This window comes from Salmo trutta, chromosome 17 (assembly GCF_901001165.1).
Source record: "Salmo trutta chromosome 17, fSalTru1.1, whole genome shotgun sequence".
Lineage (NCBI taxonomy): Eukaryota > Metazoa > Chordata > Actinopteri > Salmoniformes > Salmonidae > Salmo > Salmo trutta.
In genome coordinates this window covers 30,500,799-30,522,655 of record NC_042973.1, presented here as the reverse complement: position 1 = coordinate 30,522,655, position 21,857 = coordinate 30,500,799, and the positions used below count along the sequence as shown (strand labels likewise).

Sequence of the window (21,857 nt, the reverse complement as noted above, 5' to 3'; positions counted from 1 at the left end):
ACGTCTGACCTCTGTGATTGCCAACAAGGGTTTTACCACCAAGTACTAAGTAATGTTTTGCAGAGGGGTCAAATATTTATTTCCCTCATTAAAATGCAAATCAATTTATAACATTTTTGACATGCGTTTTTCAGGATTTTTTTGTTGTTATTCTGTCTCTCACTGTTCAAATAAACCTACCATTAAAATTATAGACTGATCATTTCTTTGTCAGTGGGCAAACGTACAAAATCAGCAGGGGATCAAATACTTTTCCCCCTCACTGTACATATCTCAGTAAGAAATCACTCCATTGTCTACAGTTAGTTCAAAATGCTGCAGCTCGGCTTTTAATTTTAACAGGCACCAGAAAATGTAACCAAATCACACCTATGTAGCTTCTTCACACTGGCTACCAGTCACTTTTAGAATATACACTGCTCAAAAAATAAAGGGAACACTTAAACAACACATCCTAGATCTGAATGAAAGAAATAATCTTATTAAATACTTTTTTCTTCACATATTTGAATGTGCTGACAACAAAATCACACAAAAATAATCAATGGAAATCCAATTTATCAACCCATGGAGGTCTGGATTTGGAGTCACACTCAAAATTAAAGTGGAAAACCACACTACAGGCTGATCCAACTTTGATGTAATGTCCTTAAAACAAGTCAAAATGAGGTTCAGTAGTGTGTGTGGCCTCCACGTGCCTGTATGACCTCCCTACAATGCCCGGGTATGCTCCTGATGAGGTGGCGGATGGTCTCCTGAGGGATCTCCTCCCAGACCTGGACTAAAGCAGCCGCCAACTCCTGGACAGTCTGTGGTGCAACGTGGCGTTGGTGGATGGAGCGAGACATGATGTCCCAGATGTGCTCAATTGGATTCAGGTCTGGGGAACGGGCGGGCCAGTCCATAGCATCAATGCCTTCCTCTTGTAGGAACTGCTGACACACTCCAGCCACATGAGGTCTAGCATTGTCTTGCATTAGGAGGAACCCAGGGCCAACCGCACCAGCATATGGTCTCACAAGGGGTCTGAGGATCTCATCTCGGTACCTAATGGCAGTCAGGCAACCACTGGCGAGCACATGGAGGGCTGTGCGGCCCCCCAAAGAAATGCCACCCCACACCATGACTGACCCACCGCCAAACCGGTCATGCTGGAGGATGTGGCAGGCAGCAGAACGTTCTCCACGGCGTCTCCAGACTTTGTCACGTGCTCAGTGTGAACCTGCTTTCATCTTTGAAGAGCACAGGGCGCCAGTGGCGAATTTGCCAATCTTGGTGTTCTCTGGCAAATGCCAAACGTCCTGCACGGTGTTGGGCTGTAAGCACAACCCCCACCTGTGGACGTCGGGTCCTCATACCACCCTCATGGAGTCTGTTTCTGACCGTTTGAGCAGACACATGCACATTTGTGGCCTGCTGGAGGTCATTTTGCAGGGCTCTGGCAGTGCTCCTCCTGCTCCTCCTTGCACAAAGGCGGAGGTAGCGGTCCTGCTGCTGGGTTGTTGCCCTCCTACGGCCTCCTCCACGTCTCCTGATATACTGGCCTGTCTCCTGGTAGCGCCTCCATGCTCTAGACACTACGCTGACAGACACAGCAAACCTTCTTGACACAGCTCGCATTGATGTGCCATCCTGGATAAGCTGCACTACCTGAGCCACTTGTGTGGGTTGTAGACTCCGTCTCATGCTACCACTAGAGTGAAAGCACCGCCAGCATTCAAAAGTGACCAAAACATCAGCCAGGAAGCATAGGAACTGAGAAGTGGTCTGTGGTCTCCACCTGCAGAACCACTCCTTTATTGGGGGTGTCTTGCTTATTGCCTATAATTTCCACCTGTTGTCTATTCCATTTGCACAACAGCATGTGAAATTTATTGTCAATCAGTGTTGCTTCCTAAGTGGACAGTTTGATTTCACAGAAGTGTGATTGACTTGGAGTTACATTGTGTTGTTTAAGTGTTCCCCTTATTTTTTTGAGCAGTATATTAAAAAAAATGTATGACTCACATTTAAGGCTTGGCTTGGTTTAGCCCCATCCTAAATCACAGATTTTATCTCCCTACAAGCCAGGATGCAGCCAGAGATACTGTACCCTGGCAGGGCACTGTTGACCATTCCAAAGTCTAGGTTGAAAAGGAAAAGAGACCAGGCATTTACCATTAGGGCCCCTAGACTTTCCAATTGTCTGCCAGAGGAGATCAGGCTTGCAGATTCAGTGCCTCTTTTTAAATCCCTGCTGAAGACACACTTTTTTAAAGATGCTTTTAATGTATGATTTCAATGTACTGTATGATTTTAATATTGTCTTTTTTTCTTTGTTTGCTTTTTAAATTGTATTATTTTATGATATGAAGCACTTTGTTACTTGTATTGAAAAGTGCTATATAAATAAAGTAATTACTATTATCTGGGACTGCACTCCACCTAACTACCAATACAGACAGCATGAATGAATAAACAGTTATTTGTTTTGTAACATATGTTTAAGCTATAGTAAGGTGGATAGAGCAACCTCAGTCAATGATTGTTACTCAGAATAAATTATTTCAAATCAACCAGTTAAATCTAGATTTTTTTTATGATGGTTAAAGAGTAGTCTAACTAAGCACATTTGGTCTCTATCTTACAGTCACGCATTCTTTCTTGGACAATAATTGACAGCATAGAAAAACATGACGGCAATGGAAAGTGGGTTGTATAAATTGGAAATGATTAAAAATGCAGAATTGACAGGGAAACCGATAAAACTTTCTCTCCATAAGTAAGAACCAAAAACCAGCATGATGGAATGGCAGGCTTGAAGGGGAGAGAAAGGTGAAAGACAGATGAAAGTGAAAAGAGATAAAAGCCGGAGAGAGGAGGGTGTGGGATAAAGCAGGAGGAAGGGAGGCAGAGATGAAAGCAAAATGAGAAAGATAAGAACAGAGTGAGAGAGACAGAGAGGGAAACGGAGGAAGAGATAGATAGTGTACAGAGCAGAGGGGTAACCATGGAAACAGGAGGAAGGTACAAAAGAAGAGATAGACAAAGGGTTTTGATTTAAAAGAATGAAACTTGGACGAAGGAAAAGTAATTCGGACTGAAATTTGTTACCGGGAGGTGAAGGAATAATACAAACGAGTAAGGAGGACCATAGAGGGACAACAGCAGCTCGGTCCTGCAGTCTGTTTATGAGTCCATGTGAATGAGGTGGGCTCTTCCCAACACTAGGCACTCCAGAGACCTCTAGTGTTAATAGGCTTCACTGGCTCGTCATGGGCCTCACCTTGAGTAAATCTACATGGGAGTAATGTAGGACACTGTCCTTACTCCACCTCTTGGTGTGCTAAGTGTCAGGGCCTGTCCACACAATGACTGGATAAAACTTGATGAGACTATACCTCAGTTGAGAGATACCTTTACATGTTCTGCATGGTGTGAGTCTGAGGCTCAAAGTCCTTGGGATGAGATATCTGGGTAGATCTATCACAAACCTTGTATTGATATGAAGCTGTAGGCTATAAATTATATGAAAATATATGGCTCCTTCCTCCATGGTGCCACTTTACATTTAGTTATCGATTCAGATAATTTGAGGTCCATGCTATATGCTGTGCTGCCGTCTTCTACTCCATCATAAATGTATAAAGATCTAGAGATATCTATATAGTAAAATTCATATTTGTACATATATATAGAGAGAGAGTTACAGGCAGACAGAGGCTTTTTATTGTTGTTTTTTAGTCTCTTGTGGCTCTCTTTTTCTCCCTTCCCCCTCTCTGTTTTTCTCTTCTCTGTCTTTCTCTCTCGTCCTCTGTCTCTGTTTCTCACTCACTCACTCACTCACTCCCCCTCCCTCCACTCCTCCCTCCCCCCTCTCTCTCTTGATATCTCTCTCCTCTCAATCTCTCTCCACTCCCGCTCTCGCTCTCTCTCGCTCTCCCATGCCCCCCTCTTTCTCTCACTCTCTTATGCTCTCTCTCCTCTTTCTATCTTTCCTTCCATAGCTCTCTGTCTCACTCCCTCGCCCCCCTCTCTGTTCCTTTTATATCCTCCTTGCTGAATGCTCTTCTCCTCTCCTCCCTCAACTATGTCTTTTCTTCTTTATATTCAGTCTTTTTTTCCAGCTCTCCTCACACTCCTTTCTCTAATGTTGTCTCTTAGCAGAGCTATTTCATTCCTAATATTCTGTCCTTCCATTTAGTAGCCCTGTGCTGAATGAGGGGAGTAATCTTTTATTTACGATTTTGGCTCTGCCCATCTCTGCATCCTGTCTCTCTGCGTCTGTGAGACTGATTTGTTAGAAGAATCTAACAGTGTTTAAAAAAATTATTTCAGAAATCAGTATTGATAAATCACTAATGCCGCATTTGCTGCAAATACTTGTTTGTTTGCTTGAGTAAGCGTTGTCTGTGTGAGTCACCTACAGGCCAACTTTGTCTGAATACACTTTTAGATCATGCATATCTGACACTTAAAGTTACTGCATAGTATGTACTCAGATGAGGACTGAGCCCTGTGTTGGGTGCTCACCTGTCCATGTGTCGTTTCCTATCATGGTTCACCTGATAGCAGAGCAGCCTGGTCTCATAGACTAGACAAAACATAGTAAACACTCAAATTAGTATGATACGTTTGGTAGGGTTATGTAGCACTTGTGATGTCTAGTACTGCTGTGCACACCATTCAACCACATTCAAGGGTTGGACCAGTCAAGGTTCTCTGCTGGAGCAGAATGGGTTAATAATAAGACCGGGGGACAGTTGTAAAGTGTAAAAGATAATGCCGGCTTGTATTAAAATATAAATAGGAATAAAGTAATATGATCGATCAATATACAAAGCGCTCAAATTAGTATAGTTACGACAGAAAATTGTAATAACCATGTTACGACAATGAGTAAGAAAAAAACTCATAATAATCTTGTTATGAACAACAACTTTTTGGCAGTCAATAGTATTTCTAGGTAATTATAATCTGAGTAATTATAATCTATTGGGTGAACCCTTTAAATCTAAACCTGATAGAAATACAATGTAGCAATACAAAATCTGTTTCAGAAATGTATGAAAAATCTAGAGTTAAATACAATCAATTCACCCATTCAATAATACAACAATCCCACCACATTAGTAAATAACCCACAGTGAAACCAAAGTGAGTACAATAGATATGTGAGTCTACACTGAAATGTGCAGAGCAATGAGTGGGAATAGTTTCCTCATACCAGTACACTATATAAACAAAAGTATGTGGACACCCCTTCAAATAAGTGGATACAGCTATTTCAGCTATTGCTGAAAGGTGTATAAAATCAAGCACACAGCCATGGAATCTCCATAGACAAACATTGAAAGTAGAATGGCCATACTGAAGAGTTCAGAGACGTTCAATGTGGCACCATCATAGGATGCCACCTTTCCAACAAGTCAGTTCGAAAATGTATGCCCTGCTGGAGCTGCCCCGGTCAACTGTAAGTGGAAACGTCTAGGAGATACAACGGCTCAGCCGCAAAATGGTAGGCCACACAAGCTCACAGAACGGGACAACCGAGTGCTGAAGCGTGTAGCACATAGAAATCGTCTGTCCTCGGTCACTACTGAGTTCCAAACTTCCTCTGGAAGCAATGTCAGCACAAGAACTGTTCGTTGGGAGCTTCATGAAATGGGTTTCCATGGCCGAGCAGCCGCACACAAGTCTAAGATCACCATGCGCAATGCCAAGCATCGGCTGGAGTAGTGTAAAGCTCGCCATGGAAACCCATGCATCCTGTTTCTGTCACTGGACTCTGGAGAAGTGGAGAACGCCGCATGCCCAAATGCATAGTGCCAACTGTAAAGTTTGGAGGAGAAGTAATGGTCTGGAGCTGTTTTTCGTGGTTCGAGCTAGGCCCCTTAGTTCCTGTGAAGGGAATGACATTCTAGACGATTCTGAGTTTCCAATTTTGTGGCAACGGTTTGGGGAAGGCCCTTTCCTGTTTCAGCATAATAATGCCCCCATGCACAAAGCGATGTCCATACAGAAATGGTTTGTTGAGATCGGTGAGGAAGAACTTAACTGGCCTGCACATAGCCCTGACCTCAACCCATTGAGCACCTTAAGGATGAATTGGAACGCCGACTACAAGTCAGGCGTAATCACCCAACATCAGTGCCCGACCTCACTAATGCTCTTGTGGCTGAATGGAAGCAGGTCCCCGCAGCATTGTACCAACAATTATTGGAAAGGCTTCCCAGAAGAGTGGAGGATATTATAGCAGCAAAGTGGGGACCAACTTCATATTAATGTCCATGATTTTGGAATGAGATGTTTGACGAGCAGGTGTACACATACTTTTGGTCATGTAGTGTAAGTGCGGCAAATAAAGGGCTCAACGTCCTTCCAAGGAAAAAAGTATTTGCATAAGGCCAAAAGAGATAGACTAAGCATCAACAGAATTACAATATAGTAAAGTTCAAGTATAACAAATTACATTCATTCAATTAGCTTTGGTTCAAAATAAACATTATTTCAACATGAAATCAACTAAAATTGCTTTTCTCACCAATCGTTCAATGGAACATGCACTCTACATGCACTCAGACCATCACGAGGTGGCGGCGTGCAGTACACGAGGACACAGATAGGGGAAAAAAATATCCAACAATGTGGCATGAACAGACTTTTTCATTGAGTAAATTAAGTAAGGGCTAAATGTGCAATAAAACAAACAACAATGCATCTAGTGCAACTTAAATTAATTATCAAAACATAAGGCATGAGGGGAAAGTAATAGTTTTAAATTCAAGAGTTATTTTACAGTTAAAGCTGCAATATCTAACTTTTTGAGTGACCTGACCAAATTCACATAGAAATGTACGTTATAGATCTGTCATTCTCATTGAAAGCAAGTCTAACAAGTGGTAGATATGTTATATGTGCGCAATTTCTATGCTTCTCGTTCTTAAGTTTACTTTTTGCATCTTATAATTTTGGTTTTGTACACCAGCTTCAAACAGCTGAAAATACAATATTTCTGGTTATTGAAAAGATATTTCACAGTGGTTTAGGTGTTGCAATGATTCTCTACACTATACTTGCTTCTTTTGTCACAAACTGAAATTAGACAAACTATTAGAATTTTAGTAACCAGAAAATGGCAGAGCGATTTCTGCATAGTGAACCTTTAAAATAATTCAAAATTGCATTTAGCTTTAAAGCCTAGCAAAGAGCAATGCTCAATTTTAAGTGAATGGAGCAGTTAGCATGCTAACTAGTTTAGCTGCTAACAGAGCTAGCACATTTTGCAACATTGTAGTTCGCCAAAGTCTAGGTCTGACAAACTCAACAAAATCTTGTTCAAAACTATCCCTCAACATGGAACAGAAGCTTCAGGTGAGGAGCAAGTTGTAGTGGTTTAATTTATCCAAAACATTCAACATTATAACTATCTTCAAGCACTTTCCTGTCCTTTTCTCTGGTGGAATCTTCATTCATCAGCAGTCTAGAATCTTCTGGTCATCAGCGAGTATATTCCAGCGGGCAGGGTTGCCAGGTCAAGAAAACATTTCTGTGCGAATGACCACTCAAAACCCACCCAAAAGGCCTGAAAACTTGCCCAACATTCCGTTGTATACAGTACCAATAAAAAGTTTGGACACACTGACTCATTCCAGGGCTTTTCTCTATTTTTACTATTTTCTACATTGTAGAATAATAGAGAAGACATCAAAACTATGAAATAACACATATGGAATCATGTACTATCCAAAAAAGTGCAAAACAAATCAAATCAAATCAAATGTATTTATATAGCCCTTCTTACATCAGCTGATATCTCAAAATGCTGTACAGAAACCCAGCCTAAAACCCCAAACAGCAAGCAATGCAGGTGTAGAAGCACGGTGGCTAGGAAAAACTCCCTAGAAAGGCCAAAACCTAGGAAGAAACCTAGAGCGGAACCAGGCTGAGGGGTGGCCAGTCCTCTTCTGGCTGTGCCGGGTGGAGATTATAACAGAACATGGCCAAGATGTTCAAATGTTCATAAATGACCAGCATGGTCAAATAATAATAATCACAGTAGTTGTCGAGGGTGCTTAGTGGGACTAGAATTTGGGTTTTCAACTGGACAATGACTCAACACACCTCCAGGCTGTGTAAGGGCTAATTGACCAAGAAGGAGAGTGATGGAGTGCTGCATCAGATGACATTGCCTCCACAATCACCAGTTAAGATGGTTTGGGAAGAGTTGGACCGCAGAGTGAAGGAAAAGCAACCAACAAGTGCTCAGCATATGTGGGAACTCCTTCAAGACTGTTGGAAAATCATTCCAGGTGAAGCTGGTTGAGAGAATGCCAAGAGTGTGCAAAGCTGTCATCAAGGCAAAGGGTGGCTACTTTGAAAAATGTAAAATATATTTAGATTTGTTTAACAATGTTTTGGTTACTACATGATTCCATATGTGTTATTTCATAGTTTTGATGTCTTCACTATTATTCTACAATGTAGAGAATAGTGAAAATAAAGAATAACCCTTGTAGCCAAACTTTTGACTGGTACTGTATATTGATAAAAAATTATGCCAGCACGCCGACTCGCATGCTGAAACATGAGGTGATGGTGGCGGATGAATGGCACGACGACGGGTCTCAGGATCTCATCACGGTATCTCTGTGCATTCAAATTGCCATCGATAAAATGCAGTTGTGTTCATTGTCCATAGTTTATGCATGCCCACAACATAACCCTACCGCCACCATGGGGCACTCTGTTCACGATGTTGACATCAGCAAACTGCTCGCCCACACAACGCCATACACGCTGTCTGCCATCTGCCCGGTACAGTTGAAACCAGGATTCATCTGTAAAGAGCACACTTCTCCAGTGGCCATCGAAGGTGAGCATTTGCCCAATGAAGTCGGTTACGAAGCTGAAATGAAGTCAGGTCATGACCCTGGTGAGGACGATGAGCACGCAGATGAGCTTCGCTGAGACGATTTCTGACAGTTTGTGCAGAAATTATTTAATTGTGCAAACCCACAGTTTCATCAGCTGTCTAGGTGGCAGGTCTCAGACAATCCCACAGATGAAGAAGACTGATGTGGAGGTCCTGGTTTGGCATGGTTACACGTGGTCCGTGATTGTGAGGTCGGTTGGACGTAATGCCTAATTCTCTAAAACGACATTGGATGCGGCTTATGATAGATAAATGAATCTCTGGCAACAGCTCTGGTGGACATTCCTGCAGTCAATATGCCAGTTGCACACTCCCTCAAAACTTGAGACATCTGTGGCATTGTGTTGTGTGACAAAACTGCACATTTTAGAGTGGCATTTTATTGTCCCCAGCACAAGATGCACATGTGTAATGATCATGCTGTTTAATCAGCTTCTTGATATAGCACACCTGTCAGGTGAATGGATTATCTTGGCAAAGGAGAAATGCTCACTAACAGGGATATAAACTAATTTGTGCACAATATATGAGAGAAATAAGCTTTTTGTGCACATGGAACATTTCAGGGATCTTTTATTTCAGCTCATGAAACATGTGTGACCTCAATACACGGGAGGCAGGGGAACATAAACTGATTGTACAAAACATTAAGAACACCTGCTCTTTCCATGACTTAGACTGACAAGGTGAATCCAGGTGAAAGCTGGGATGCCTTATTGATGCCATTTCAATTAGTGTAGATGAGGGGAGGAGACAGCTTAAAGAAGGATTTTTAAGCCTTGAGATAATAGAGACATGGGTTGCGTGTGTGTGCCGTTAAGAGGGTGAATGGGCAAGACAAAAGATTTAAGCGGCTTTGAACGGGATATGATAGTAGGTGCCAGGTGCACCGGTTTGTGTCAAGAACTGCAACGCTGCTGGATTCTTCACACTCAACATTTTGCTATGTGTATCAAGAATGGTCCAACACCCAAAGGACAACCAGCCAACTTGACACAACTGTGGGAAGCACTGGAGTCAACATGGGTCAGCATCCCTGTGGAAAGCAGTCGACACCTTGCAGAGTCCATGAGAGACAAATGTAGGTATTCTGAGGGCAAAAGGGCAGGGGGGGTGCAACTCAATATTAAGAAGTTGTTCCTAATGTTTGGTATACTCAATGTATGGAGAAGGACTAACCTGAGACTAACCTGAGACTGTTTCTGCATGTGTCAATGAGTGTCTCACATAATAATTACTCATCACTAGAAGTCCATCCTGACCCCTGGTAGCTGAGTCTCTCTCTCTCCCAGAATAAATTGTATCAAACCTGACTATCACTGAGATATGATACTGTTGGCTATATTATGGTTCTTATTACAGATGTAAAGAACCAGTCTGTGAGGAAATTTAAAGGAACATTTTTACAGTAACTTACACAGACACCCATGTCAAGTGTGTTGTTTCAGAGCTGTAGGGTGGTGGAGGGACCTGAAAGTGTGTGTTGATGTCAGTGTGCGTCTGTTCGCAGAAGCGCTCGCACGCATACACACACACACACACACACACACACACACACACACACACACACACACACACACACACACACACACACACACAGTGGAAACCCCAGTTGAGTGTTAGTAGATACACTAGTGAGAGCTGGGCCATGGCTCACTTCCCTCTGTTTCTCTCAGTATGTGATGCATGTGGAAACCTGTGGAAACACAGAGAGGAGTGACATGAGCAGGCTCTCATTATTCATTGTATGTTTCTCTCTCTCTCTATCATATTAGTGCTGGTTTCCAACAGCAGCCCCACATTTACCGGCAAATGGGCAATTGGATAGAGCTGGGAACTGCCAGGGACCTCACGATATAATATTATCACCATACTTACGTGCCGATACGATATGTATTGCGATTCTCACGATTCTGTTTTACTACAATTCGATAGAGCAATTTTATTGCGATTTGGTGTTACAAACATAATATTATTGCTCATTATGTCTGCTACAGAGACAAGAGAGAGCATTAGAAAATACGTTTTGATCAGTCATCGAAATAAAAGTACTGAAAACATGTTGGCTCATTAGTTAGAAATAAAGTGGAGAACAAGGTATAAGATGAGAAATACCAGAGTTTTGGTACAGCTGACTAGTGCTAGCTAACACTACTTAGCTAACGCTACTTAGCTAACGTTACCTCGATACTCCAAGTACAAATCGATACTTGGAGTTAAAGTATCAATATAATATTGTCCAAAATAATATTGAGGTATGTAACTATACATTTCTTCTGGTGTTGTAAAGATGCGGGCCTGGAACAGAGAATGTGTGTTCCTTCCCAAAACTTTTGTCGTCTTTTTCATTTTCCCCATAGGCTAGTTCTGTGTTGTTTTATGTACGTGTCCCTTGTTGTTTCTTCCATGTGGTTTCTTTGTCTTTCAGCCTCTTATCTCTTTGTTTCTTCCCTTGCTCTCCTTCTATTTTCTCTCCTATTTTCTCTCTTGACTTCCTGCTATCTCTCCCCCTCAATCACACCCTCACTCAATCTCTCTCTCCCCCTCCTTCCCTCGCTCTCACTCCCTATCTCCGTATCTCCTTCTCCCTTCCTCTCTCTATCTCTCTCTCATTCTCAGCACTCCCAACCACTGATTATTTATCAAGGTTTTCAAGGTTTGCCCTTTCCTGTTATTTAGTGGAGAATATTATGAACAGCCTGCCTCCATACAATCAGGATTAGCATATGCTTATTTACTGTAGACTGTGTGTTTGTGTGTCGGTGTGTGTGTTGTGATAGTAGCCCCCTATCAGGGATATTGATCAGTTGTTTCTGAATTAAAGAGAAGCATGTTCATAATAGTGTACCTGTCTCATTATCAAGATCAGCTCGACCACTGACTGCCTTCCCACACACACACCCAAAGCCCAGCCCGCAGATACTTTGCCGCACTCTTTCTGAACACAGCCTGAAAGAAATCTGGAAGTTCAATAGTTAATGTCTTCCCTTGCTGTTTTTCCTTTTCCTCACTCTCTTGCTCGCTCCCTCCCTCTATCTCTTTTCCTCTCTCTCCATTCCCCTCACTCTCACCCCTCTCTCCTTCATTCTGCACTCCCCCTCTCTCTCTCTTGCTGATGGACTCTTCTTTTTATTTCACACTCCACCATACCCCCTTTTTGTTCTCTTTTTCCCTCTCCTTCTTTCCTCTAGCCCTCCCTTCCCCTTCTCCCTCTTTCACTGCATGTTCTTTCAGCCCTCCCCCTCTTTATCTCTCTTCCCCATCCCCACCCCCTCTAGAGCACTCCTCCCTCCCTCCCTCCTCTTTTCTTTTCTTTCTTTCATTCTTTCTTTTTCTCTTTCTTTTACCACATCCTTTCTTATGCTTTTGCTCTCCCCGTCTCTCCTTTCCCTTCTTCCTCCTTTTTTGCTGCATTCTGTTCTTCCCTCCCCCTCCCCCATCTCTCTTTCCTCTCTCTCTTTTTCTTTCTGTCTCTGTCTCCCTCACCCCACCGTCCTCCCTCCTCTCTGCCTCACTCCCCCTCCCTCTCCCTCTTTCTTCCTTATTCTCTCTCCCCCACGTCTGTCTCACTCCCTCCCTCTCTTTCCTGACTGCTTTTCTCTCCTTTCTTTCTCCTTCTCTTTCTTTTGTCACTCATTTTTCTACTGAATCTCAGACATTGTACACTTCAAACTGTCTCGCGTTTAATTAATTAAATGTAATAAATAAAGACAGAAATATACATGTTCTCTGGAAAGTTCAAATGTTAGCATATCTTATTTGACAGTTAGCCACTGACAGAGACACATCCACCTATACTGTGTGCATGTGTGTGAATGTGTGTGTCTGTGTGTGTACGTGAACTACCGATTAGATGTTATAATTGTTTGTGTGTTTGATTAGGCTTGCTAAAGAAAATGCAAAGTATGAGTGTGATAAAGAGAAGATAGGCTTGGGTTTCTGTGTGCCTTAAAGACAAACGTCTGTTGAAGGGTCATGCTGAATAGTGTGTGTGAGAAAGAGAGATAAAATGTGTGCGCTGTATGTGCGTGTGTTTGTCGGTGTGTCTGTGTGAGTGAAAGAGAGAGAGAGAGAGAGAGACTAGGAAGAGAAAGAAAAAGGAGAGGGGGAGAGAGATAAAGAGAAGTGAGCTCTGGGAGGGAGGGAGGGAGGGAGGGAGGGAGGGAGGGAGAAAGAAAGAAATGGTGTGTGTGTGTGTGGGGGGGGGGGGCAGGCAGGCACAGTCAGTTCTGATAACAGCAACAGTAGGAGGAGGATGAGTCGTGGGACCGCCCCACTCTCCCACAGATATAAATAGGAGCCGGATTTTTTTTACTCCACTCAGTTCTCCTGAAGGATGAGATCCCTGAAACACCTCAAACATCACACCAGGAACAATGTGGTGAGTTGTTAGCCTAAACTGAGACCGTGATTACAATACTAGTTCAGTGGGGTTGTTGTATGTTGATTTAAAGGTGGTTACACTGTCTCTCTCTAAGTCAAAGGAGATTACTTTTCTACATTTATACAGTACTGCAGCAAGAACATATTTTACAGCTAAGAGTAGACCACCAGACTAGACTACTAACTATTCTCTCCTCTCTGTCACACCTCTACTAAGCTGTATTCATATTGTTCTGATTGTTTGATATGTTGTCTTAAACCTTCTTTCACATACAATTTCAAATGTATAAGTATAGACTTGCAATTACTATCTTGCCTTTCTGTTTCTCTGTCATTTGTCTTTTTGTCTTTCATTTTGCCTGCCTTTCATTTTGTCGTGCTTTTCTCCTTCCTTCCCCCTCTCTACCTCCCCTCCTTTCTCTCACTCACTCACTCACTCACTCACTCTGTCTCTCTGTCTCTCTCACTCCTCCCACACCCCTCCCTCTCCTTTTCCTTTCTCTCCCTCTCCCCATCTCTCTCACATGCTCACTCAATCTCTCCCTTCCCCTCCCCCTCTTTCTTTATCTTTCAGCCTCTGCATCTCATTTCGCTCCCTCTCCCTCCACTCCTCCCCTGCCCACATCTCGCTTTCTCTTTCTTTTCCTCCCTTTCCTACTTTCTCTCTCACACACACACACACACACACACACACACACACACAGACACACACACACACACACACACACACACACACACACACACACACACACACACACACACACACACACACACACACACACACACACACACACACATACACACACACACACACACACAGAAAAAGAGATACGAGAGATACACACCTCACTCTCTGTGTTCCTCTCACAAACACAAAGTCTGTCTCTGTCTGACTACTTTAAAAGGAGTAATTATAAATGATGTGGTTACCAGGGCATCCAGGTCTACCCCCCACTCTTTCCTCTTTCCCTCCTTTCTCTTCCTCCTTTTTTTCTGTCTCCATCCCCTCTCTGTCTCTTTCCTCAGTATTGTATTATGAAAGATAGCAGCTCATAATCTGTTGAAGTCTATGTCCTAGACCAGGGGTACTCAACTCTTACCTTACGAAGTCTGGAGCCTTCTGGTTTTCTATTTTACCTGATAATTAATTGCACCCACCTGGTGTCCTAGATCTAAATCAGATCCTGATTAGAGGGGAACAATGAAAAAATGCAGTGGAACTGGCTACGAGTTCCAGAGTTGAGTTTGAGGGTCCTAGACTAAGGTGTATAAAGAGGCTAGGGTCTATCTCATGTATTTTCCCATCATTACACCAGGTTTGAAGGGAATTACCTGAAGGTATTGGGGTACACTAGGGACCTGTCATTTATTATGGAGCTGGAGCTTGGTTGTGCCAGCATTTAGCTTTCTTCTAGTTCCACTCTGTTTTGCCTTTTCAATCATCTAGAGGGCAAACACAATCATTTGTAGACCATAATGCTGCTTTTTGGTGTATACCATAACAATACTCTTATGTATAAGTATTGCATACTTAATCAGTTCTCCTCTCAATCATATTTCTGTCATAGTTATAACTGAGTATGTCATGTACCACCTTGTAACGGAAGCCCTGTGGCAGTGGAGGTGAACTGTGAAAGGAAACCATGTGTTTGGTGTTAGCCTACTATTAGCAGTGCAAGGCAGACGGCTAGGCTTGCTCCTCACGAATGGGACTGATAGATAGCCCCAGCCTCCAGCCCAGTGATGATGAACCCAGTATGGTCAGCCTGGCCAGGGCCACTCTGGACTCCACAGGAAGCTCTGTGGACAGGCCACGGAAGTCCACTTCCTGGTTAGGCCTGCATCCCATTTGTGTTCCTTATGATTTTAAAGGCTGTCAAGGAAGGAAACGGGGCTCGAGTACCGATTTGCCTTATCTCCTCCATCTAATGTTCTCTGCTGGATTCAGAGCAAAGAAGCAAGACATTGTCAGAATGCAGCTGACTGTCTTTAGCAGGCTGTAGGGAGTTGCATTAAAAAAAAATGTGTCAGACCACTTCAGGGATCTTATGAACTATCAATCATTATTCCCACCACACACACCTACCATTGATTTCTTAGGAATACGTATCACTTAGAGAGATCTGACAGTCAGTCCTTGTACTTAAGCAATACGTGGCTTATACAATGGCAGTATATTATAAAGCAATCTCACAATGTTGAATGCATGTCTTTGTGTGGTGTGGTCTGCTGCTGTGTGCTGACCTGATCAGTGTTGTGTGTGTGTTCTCTGTTAGGAGGAGGAGAGTGGCCGTCTGGTGCGGTGCTACCCCAAGGTGGTGGAGGGCCAGGTGGATGCAGGAACACAGACAGAACCCGTGGTGGTGCTGTCACTGGCCCAGGCTGCTGTCCTGGGCCTTATCTCCCAGAATGAGATATTTGGAGCCACCATCGCTCCCAATGGCTTCTACATGGGCGAGCACAGGGACTATGGCAGGACCCCTCCTACTCCAGAGGGCATGGAGTATGAGTACGCTGACCAGCTGATTGGAGCCAACGGGGACTACCTGGCTGAGCCTGTAGGGGAGTCGGAGCCCCACAGCAGTGAGAGGAGGCGCCCCGGACCCAGAGGGAGGACCAGGAGACCCAGGAGTGAAGGAGGAGCGCCAGTGGAGCCCCCTCACAGAGTCCCCAACATACAGACTCAGGTCAAAGGGGAGCGGGGAGAGTCTGACACCCCTCCGTCCTGCATCCACATGGTGAAGAGCCGTAGCAGCCCAGGCAAGACAGATGAGCCAGCCACTCACAGAGGGCCTCTGAAGGAGGAGCAGAGCTGTGGTAACTGTGCTGTGTGTGTGAGAGAGACGTCCAGTCAGACCCAGACAGACGCACGGCCAGAGCAGGGGCCAGAGGAGAGGAGGGAGGGAGGAGGAGAGGGACAAGAAGGGGAGGTAGCTGAGGAGGAAGAAGGAGTGTTGAACCTCAAGACTGGAGGAGACAGGGGAGACAGTCCCAGTCCCGTCATGAACCGCTACTTTGAGTCCAGCGAGGTGGCCTATGAGTCTGCTGACATAGCCGTGGGGGACTATGACGAGAGCAGCCAGGGCATGCTGTGGGCTGCAGACGCTGAGGGGATAGCCAGGCGCATGCAGATCGACCGGCTGGACGTCAACGTCCAGATAGATGAGTCCTACTGCGTGGATGTGGGAGAGGGCCTGAAGAGATGGAAGTGCCGCATGTGTGAGAAGTCTTATACCTCCAAGTACAACCTGGTCACCCACATCCTGGGCCACAACGGCATTAAGCCCCATGAGTGCCTGCACTGCGGAAAGCTGTTCAAGCAGCCCAGCCACCTCCAGACCCACCTGCTCACCCACCAGGGCACCCGGCCACACAAGTGCACCGTGTGTAAGAAGGCCTTCACCCAGACCAGCCACCTGAAGAGGCACATGCTGCAGCACTCGGACGTCAAGCCCTACAGCTGCCGCTTCTGTGGCCGAGGCTTCGCCTACCCCAGCGAGCTCCGGTCCCACGAGAACAAACACGAAAACGGCCACTGCCATGTGTGTTCCCAGTGCGCTATGGAGTTCCCCACCCACGCCTACCTGAAGCGCCACCAGACCAGTCACCAGGGCCCCACCACCTACCAGTGCACTGAGTGCAACAAGTCCTTTGCCTACCGCAGCCAGCTGCAGAACCACCTCATGAAGCACCAGAACGTAAGGCCCTACGTCTGCCCAGAGTGTGGAATGGAGTTTGTCCAGATCCATCACCTCAAGCAGCATTCCCTCACTCACAAGGTACTGACACCACAGGCCCTCGCCGACCAGGTACTAAACCCCCACTGACTTGATTTTCCATATATTACATTATTCTGTACCAACCCCTGTTCTAACTCCAGCTCAGAGTATCAGAGTAGTCCAGGCTCTCACAGGGTCACCCAGGGGTCACAACAGCTCTAGAAGGTCATCAAGATCTCCGCTTCTAATGAATCACACATTTCTTGATTGATGCGATAAACCCTGAGAAAAGATCCATAGCATGCTGCTCACTGAACAACACTCTCTGAGCTGTTTCTATGAATTCCCAGTAACTTGAATTAATTAACAGGCAGAGACAGACAGGGTTAGGTGAACTCAGAGGTATATCAAAATACCCAATGGCAGATCATTCCTATTGCCTGAAGCAGTTGCAGTGTAAACATAGCCTTCAAAATGCTTGGTTTGTTGTGTTTGGTCTGACCTACTCCAGCATGTGCTTTGTGCTGTGAGTTGTCATACAAACACATACCACCCTTCATGCCTGATGCTACAGTCTATGCTTTGATCCACAGAAGGTTGGTGGCACCTTAATTGGGGAGGACGGGCCCGTGGTAATGGCTTGAGTGGAATAAGTGGAATGGTATCAAACACAAGGTTTGATGCCATTCCATTAGCTTCGTTCCAGCCATTATTATGAGCCGTCCTCCCCTCAGCAGCCTCCACTGCTCTGATCTCTACACTGATTCATCCTAGGCCTAAAGCCTCAGTCAGAGAAATTGTAGTGTCACATTAACAGAGTATTTACTTACATTTTGGCTTACACATATTGTCACAAACAATTAGATTTATTTTTAGCGTTCATCAGAATGTAGGTGTATCCAAACATTCATGTTAATGTTTTAACATGCTTTTCAATACTAATCATGCACCTCTCCATATTGTGAGAGTATCACAAGCTTAGGGAACCAACACTTGGTGGTGCTAACGTGTATGTATCAAGATGCAGCCATTATGCAAGGATTTCACATCTACCCTACGGCAGTTACACCTCTTGACCTATTATGTCTGTGTGTTTTTGTGTGAAAGCTTGATCGTCTGATAAATGACTATAACAACCACGAATCTTAGTGTTAATTTCAACGTGTAACTTGCTGTTCAAACCGGAACTTGCTGTTTATCAACAATAATACCAACTTTATTCAACCAAATGAATTAAAGAGCCAATCCTCTTTATTTTCCCAGAGTATGAAGGAATTCAAATGTGATGTGTGTGCCCGGGAGTTCACCCTCTCTGCTAACCTCAAGAGGCACATGCTGATCCACGCCAGCATCAGGCCCTTCCAGTGTCACGTCTGCTTCAAGACCTTTGTCCAGAAACAGACCCTCAAAACACACATGATCGTCCACCTGCCTGTCAAGCCTTTCAAATGCAAGGTAAGAAGAGTAGACAGCATGGGTTGAGTTCCACTGTTTCCAGAGTGTTGAGATTGAGTGTTGTTCTCTTGTGTTCCAGGTGTGTGGCAAATCTTTCAACAGAATGTACAACCTCCTGGGCCACATGCACCTCCACGCTGGCAGCAAGCCCTTCAAGTGTCCTTACTGCTCCAGCAAGTTCAACCTGAAGGGCAATCTGAGCCGACACATGAAGGTCAAACACGGCATCCTGGATGCTTCACCAGACGGACAAGGTGACTAACATTATTCATTGATACTATCCTTCAATTTATGCACCTTGTTAGTTATGATTTGATCTTGAATTAGCTAATTCAGTTATGTACCTTGTTAGTTATGATTTGATCTTGAATTAGCTAATTCAGTTGTGTACCTTGTTAGTTGTGATTTGATCTTGAATTAGCTAATTCAGTTATGTACCTTGTTAGTTATGATTTGATCTTGAATTAGCTAATTCAGTTATGTGATTTTTGTTTCTTGGTACAGAATGTTTATGTCTCAGATACACTAGACATTTCAGTGGGCTCCGTGTTTCATTGTGTTTTTAGTCAGTCTGCCCTTAATGTACTTTAACTCAGCATGTATGTAATCTACTGACAAGTGATTTGGTGCTTCTCTGCCGCTCCCCTCCCTTAGTGTTTCGCAAATATAGAATTGCTTGGACTAGACATGCCTGTCTCTATCGGTAGAGAGGGATAGGGAGGCAGGGGAGGACTGTACTGTCCTCTGTGTGTGTGTGGGTGTGTGCGGTTGTGTGGACAGGATGGGCTCGTATGTTTGTGTGTGTGTGGACAGGATGGGCTTGTGTGTGTGTGTGTGTGTGTGTGTGTGTGTGTGTGTGTGTGTGTCGACAGGATGGGTGTGTGTGTGTGTGTGTGTGTGTGTGTGTGTGTGTGTGTGTGTGTGTGTGTGTGTGTGTGTGTGTGTGTGTGTGTGTGTGTGTGTGTGTGTGTGTGTGTGTGTGTGTGTGTGTGTGTGTGTGTGTGTGTGTGTGTGGACAGGATGGGCTCATGTGTGTTTCTGTGTATTTCCTTCCTCAGAAGCCCAACCTGACATAGAGAACCAGGAGGACTATGATGAAGACAACTTTGAATTCAGCGAACGAGAGAACCTGGCCAGTAACAACACACCAGACATCGCTAAACTGTCTGAAATTGAGTATTATAGCAGCTACGCCAAGGGTGCAGGGCGCTACAAAACTGCATGAATGATTAAAAGACCCCATATTGAGTAGAAATGTAAACTAATAAAGGAAGTTAGTGCCACTAGCAGCTGACAGCAATGTGATGAGCTTTTACTCACTGTAAAGGCATGATTTAAAGTGGTGGAGTCTGCCCATTCGTATACACTAGAATTTGTTCTCTCGCTCTGGCATTCATTGGGAGTGAGAGACAGTTCTCATCGGTCTGTTTGTTTTGTGCTGAAATGTGACTTCAGCTCTAGCTGCCACAACATTGTGATTGATAAATGTAGTGTTCACATGAAAAAGGGGTCATATCTGAAAATAAACCATCATCTAAACCTCTGGGAGAGACATACTCAACATACATCCCCAGAGGTGGCCTAACTCTGTAAGCACACTTTGTAGGGAAACACCCATACAGTACAGACGTGGCTCAGTTGGTAGAGTACGGTACTTGCAACACCAGGATTATGGGATCAATTCCCATGGGGGACCAGTACGAAAATGTAATCACTCACTACTGTAAGTTGCTCACTACTGTAAATCGCTCTGGACAAGAGTGTCTGCTAAATTACTAAAATGTGATAGTAAAATGCACTTACTCATTCTGAGCCATCCCCCAGTAAGTCTGTGTGGGTAAATTAGAATACAGCTGAGTATTATTGCTTTTATTAACATAAACAATGATGCATACAAGCCAGTCAAGTAAATGTGTCCTCTGTTCATGTCACTTACCAAAGCTGATACCGTTCAAGCAGTTCTCATGATGGTTAGCCAACCAACTTTTATTTTTATTTACTTCTGTTTTACATTTATACTGTGAGTAGTTTCAACTACAGTTCTAGGTTTAGATAACATAGGATGTTCATTTCATATTCTGTCGTATTTGAAATGTGCAGAAAGAATCATTCGGCCAGTGTCATTCAGACTCCTCGAGTTGGCTGGTTCTGCGCATGTCATCACTTTATGGACCCATGTTACCAGCTTGATTTGAAGTTTCTGCATTGGCAGACATTTTTGTTATTGATCCCGAGTTAAATAATTGTATTGATGCAGCCCACATCTTTAAGTGAGTTAAAAGCAAAATAAAATATGTTCAAATTGCCCTTCTGATGTAGCCACCATGTGCCAAAGAATCTGACCAATGTTGGGCCACATTGCCAAACCCTACAGCTGAGGACAATAGCAGTCTAGTGGCACCCACTCTCTGCTTTGTAGAGCTGGGACATTCGATTTCACATCCCCCAATAGCAGACTTCATGCAATTACTTTTTAGGCTTCATGCTCCCCCCAGTAGATTTTTCCAAACGATTACCACTGAGAAGACACTAGCGCAGTTCTCTTTTTAGGATCCTTCACAATTCATGCCCCATGCAAGCCTTCATGGAACAGACTGCAACATTTCTCAAACGCAAACACAGCCCCTGCATACTCATTGTGGTTTTGATGGGTGAATCGCAACAGGATCTGTCCTAAAAAACTTTAGACAGAAATAAAGTGCCCTTGTGTCTCCAGGACTGTGCCATCCATCATACTACACACTGGTCTAAAGTGATGAACGACAACCTCCCAACATGTGACAGGGCCACGGACCGAGCAGAAAATGACTTGGGAAATCCCCTATATTGTTCCCCCCTGTGCTTCGCTTTAAAACAACCTGCAAACTAGGTATATATGCAAGGTTTATTTTGAATTGTACACATTTGCAGCTAAAAGCTGAATTGCTGTATACATAAGCCTATATAAATTGAGAGATGTAGTATACAATATTGCAGTTACGCAGTCTCAAAGTAAGGCATAGGGCTGTTGTAGTACCTGCCAGTCTGAGTAGGGGGAAGGTTCAGTTTGTGACTATTGGGTAGATTTGTTACGGACATGGTCTCTTGTCTGAAGCAGCCATTTGTTGTAACACCATTATGGTATCCATACACAATGTTGATATAGTGCGCTTAATATACAAAATGCTCATTTTTGTGGGGGAAAAAAACTAATGTCTCGTGATGAAACAAATGGAAAAAAAACATCTGGAACTTGAATGGCTTTCTGTGTTACACATTGGTGTGGAAATATGCTGTTGATAGAAATTTAAAAATGTGTTCCAGACAATACTGTAAAATAATAAATTTATTTTAAAACTTTAAATCAGTGTGCACCTTTTATTTTATAAGATTAAAATGGAGGCAGA

At 43.9% G+C, this 21,857-nt stretch overlaps 1 protein-coding gene across 2 annotated transcripts; it reads left to right on the top strand.

The window, feature by feature from the left end:
- The first annotated feature begins 13,230 nt into the window (after positions 1–13,230).
- LOC115152013 (zinc finger protein 710) lies at positions 13,231–21,814 on the top strand. 2 transcript variants are annotated; one of them, XM_029696448.1, is made up of 5 exons: positions 13,231–13,295; positions 15,574–17,076; positions 18,280–18,471; positions 18,551–18,725; positions 19,530–21,814. In XM_029696448.1, exons 1-5 carry the CDS (start codon positions 13,251–13,253, stop codon positions 19,694–19,696), a joined length of 2,082 nt encoding a protein of 693 aa, XP_029552308.1. In that variant the 5' UTR covers positions 13,231–13,250; the 3' UTR covers positions 19,697–21,814. The 2 variants fall into 2 exon arrangements, with proteins under 2 accessions (XP_029552308.1, XP_029552307.1); XM_029696447.1 differs by having other exon boundaries at positions 15,574–17,106.
- Positions 21,815–21,857: the final 43 nt, after the last annotated feature.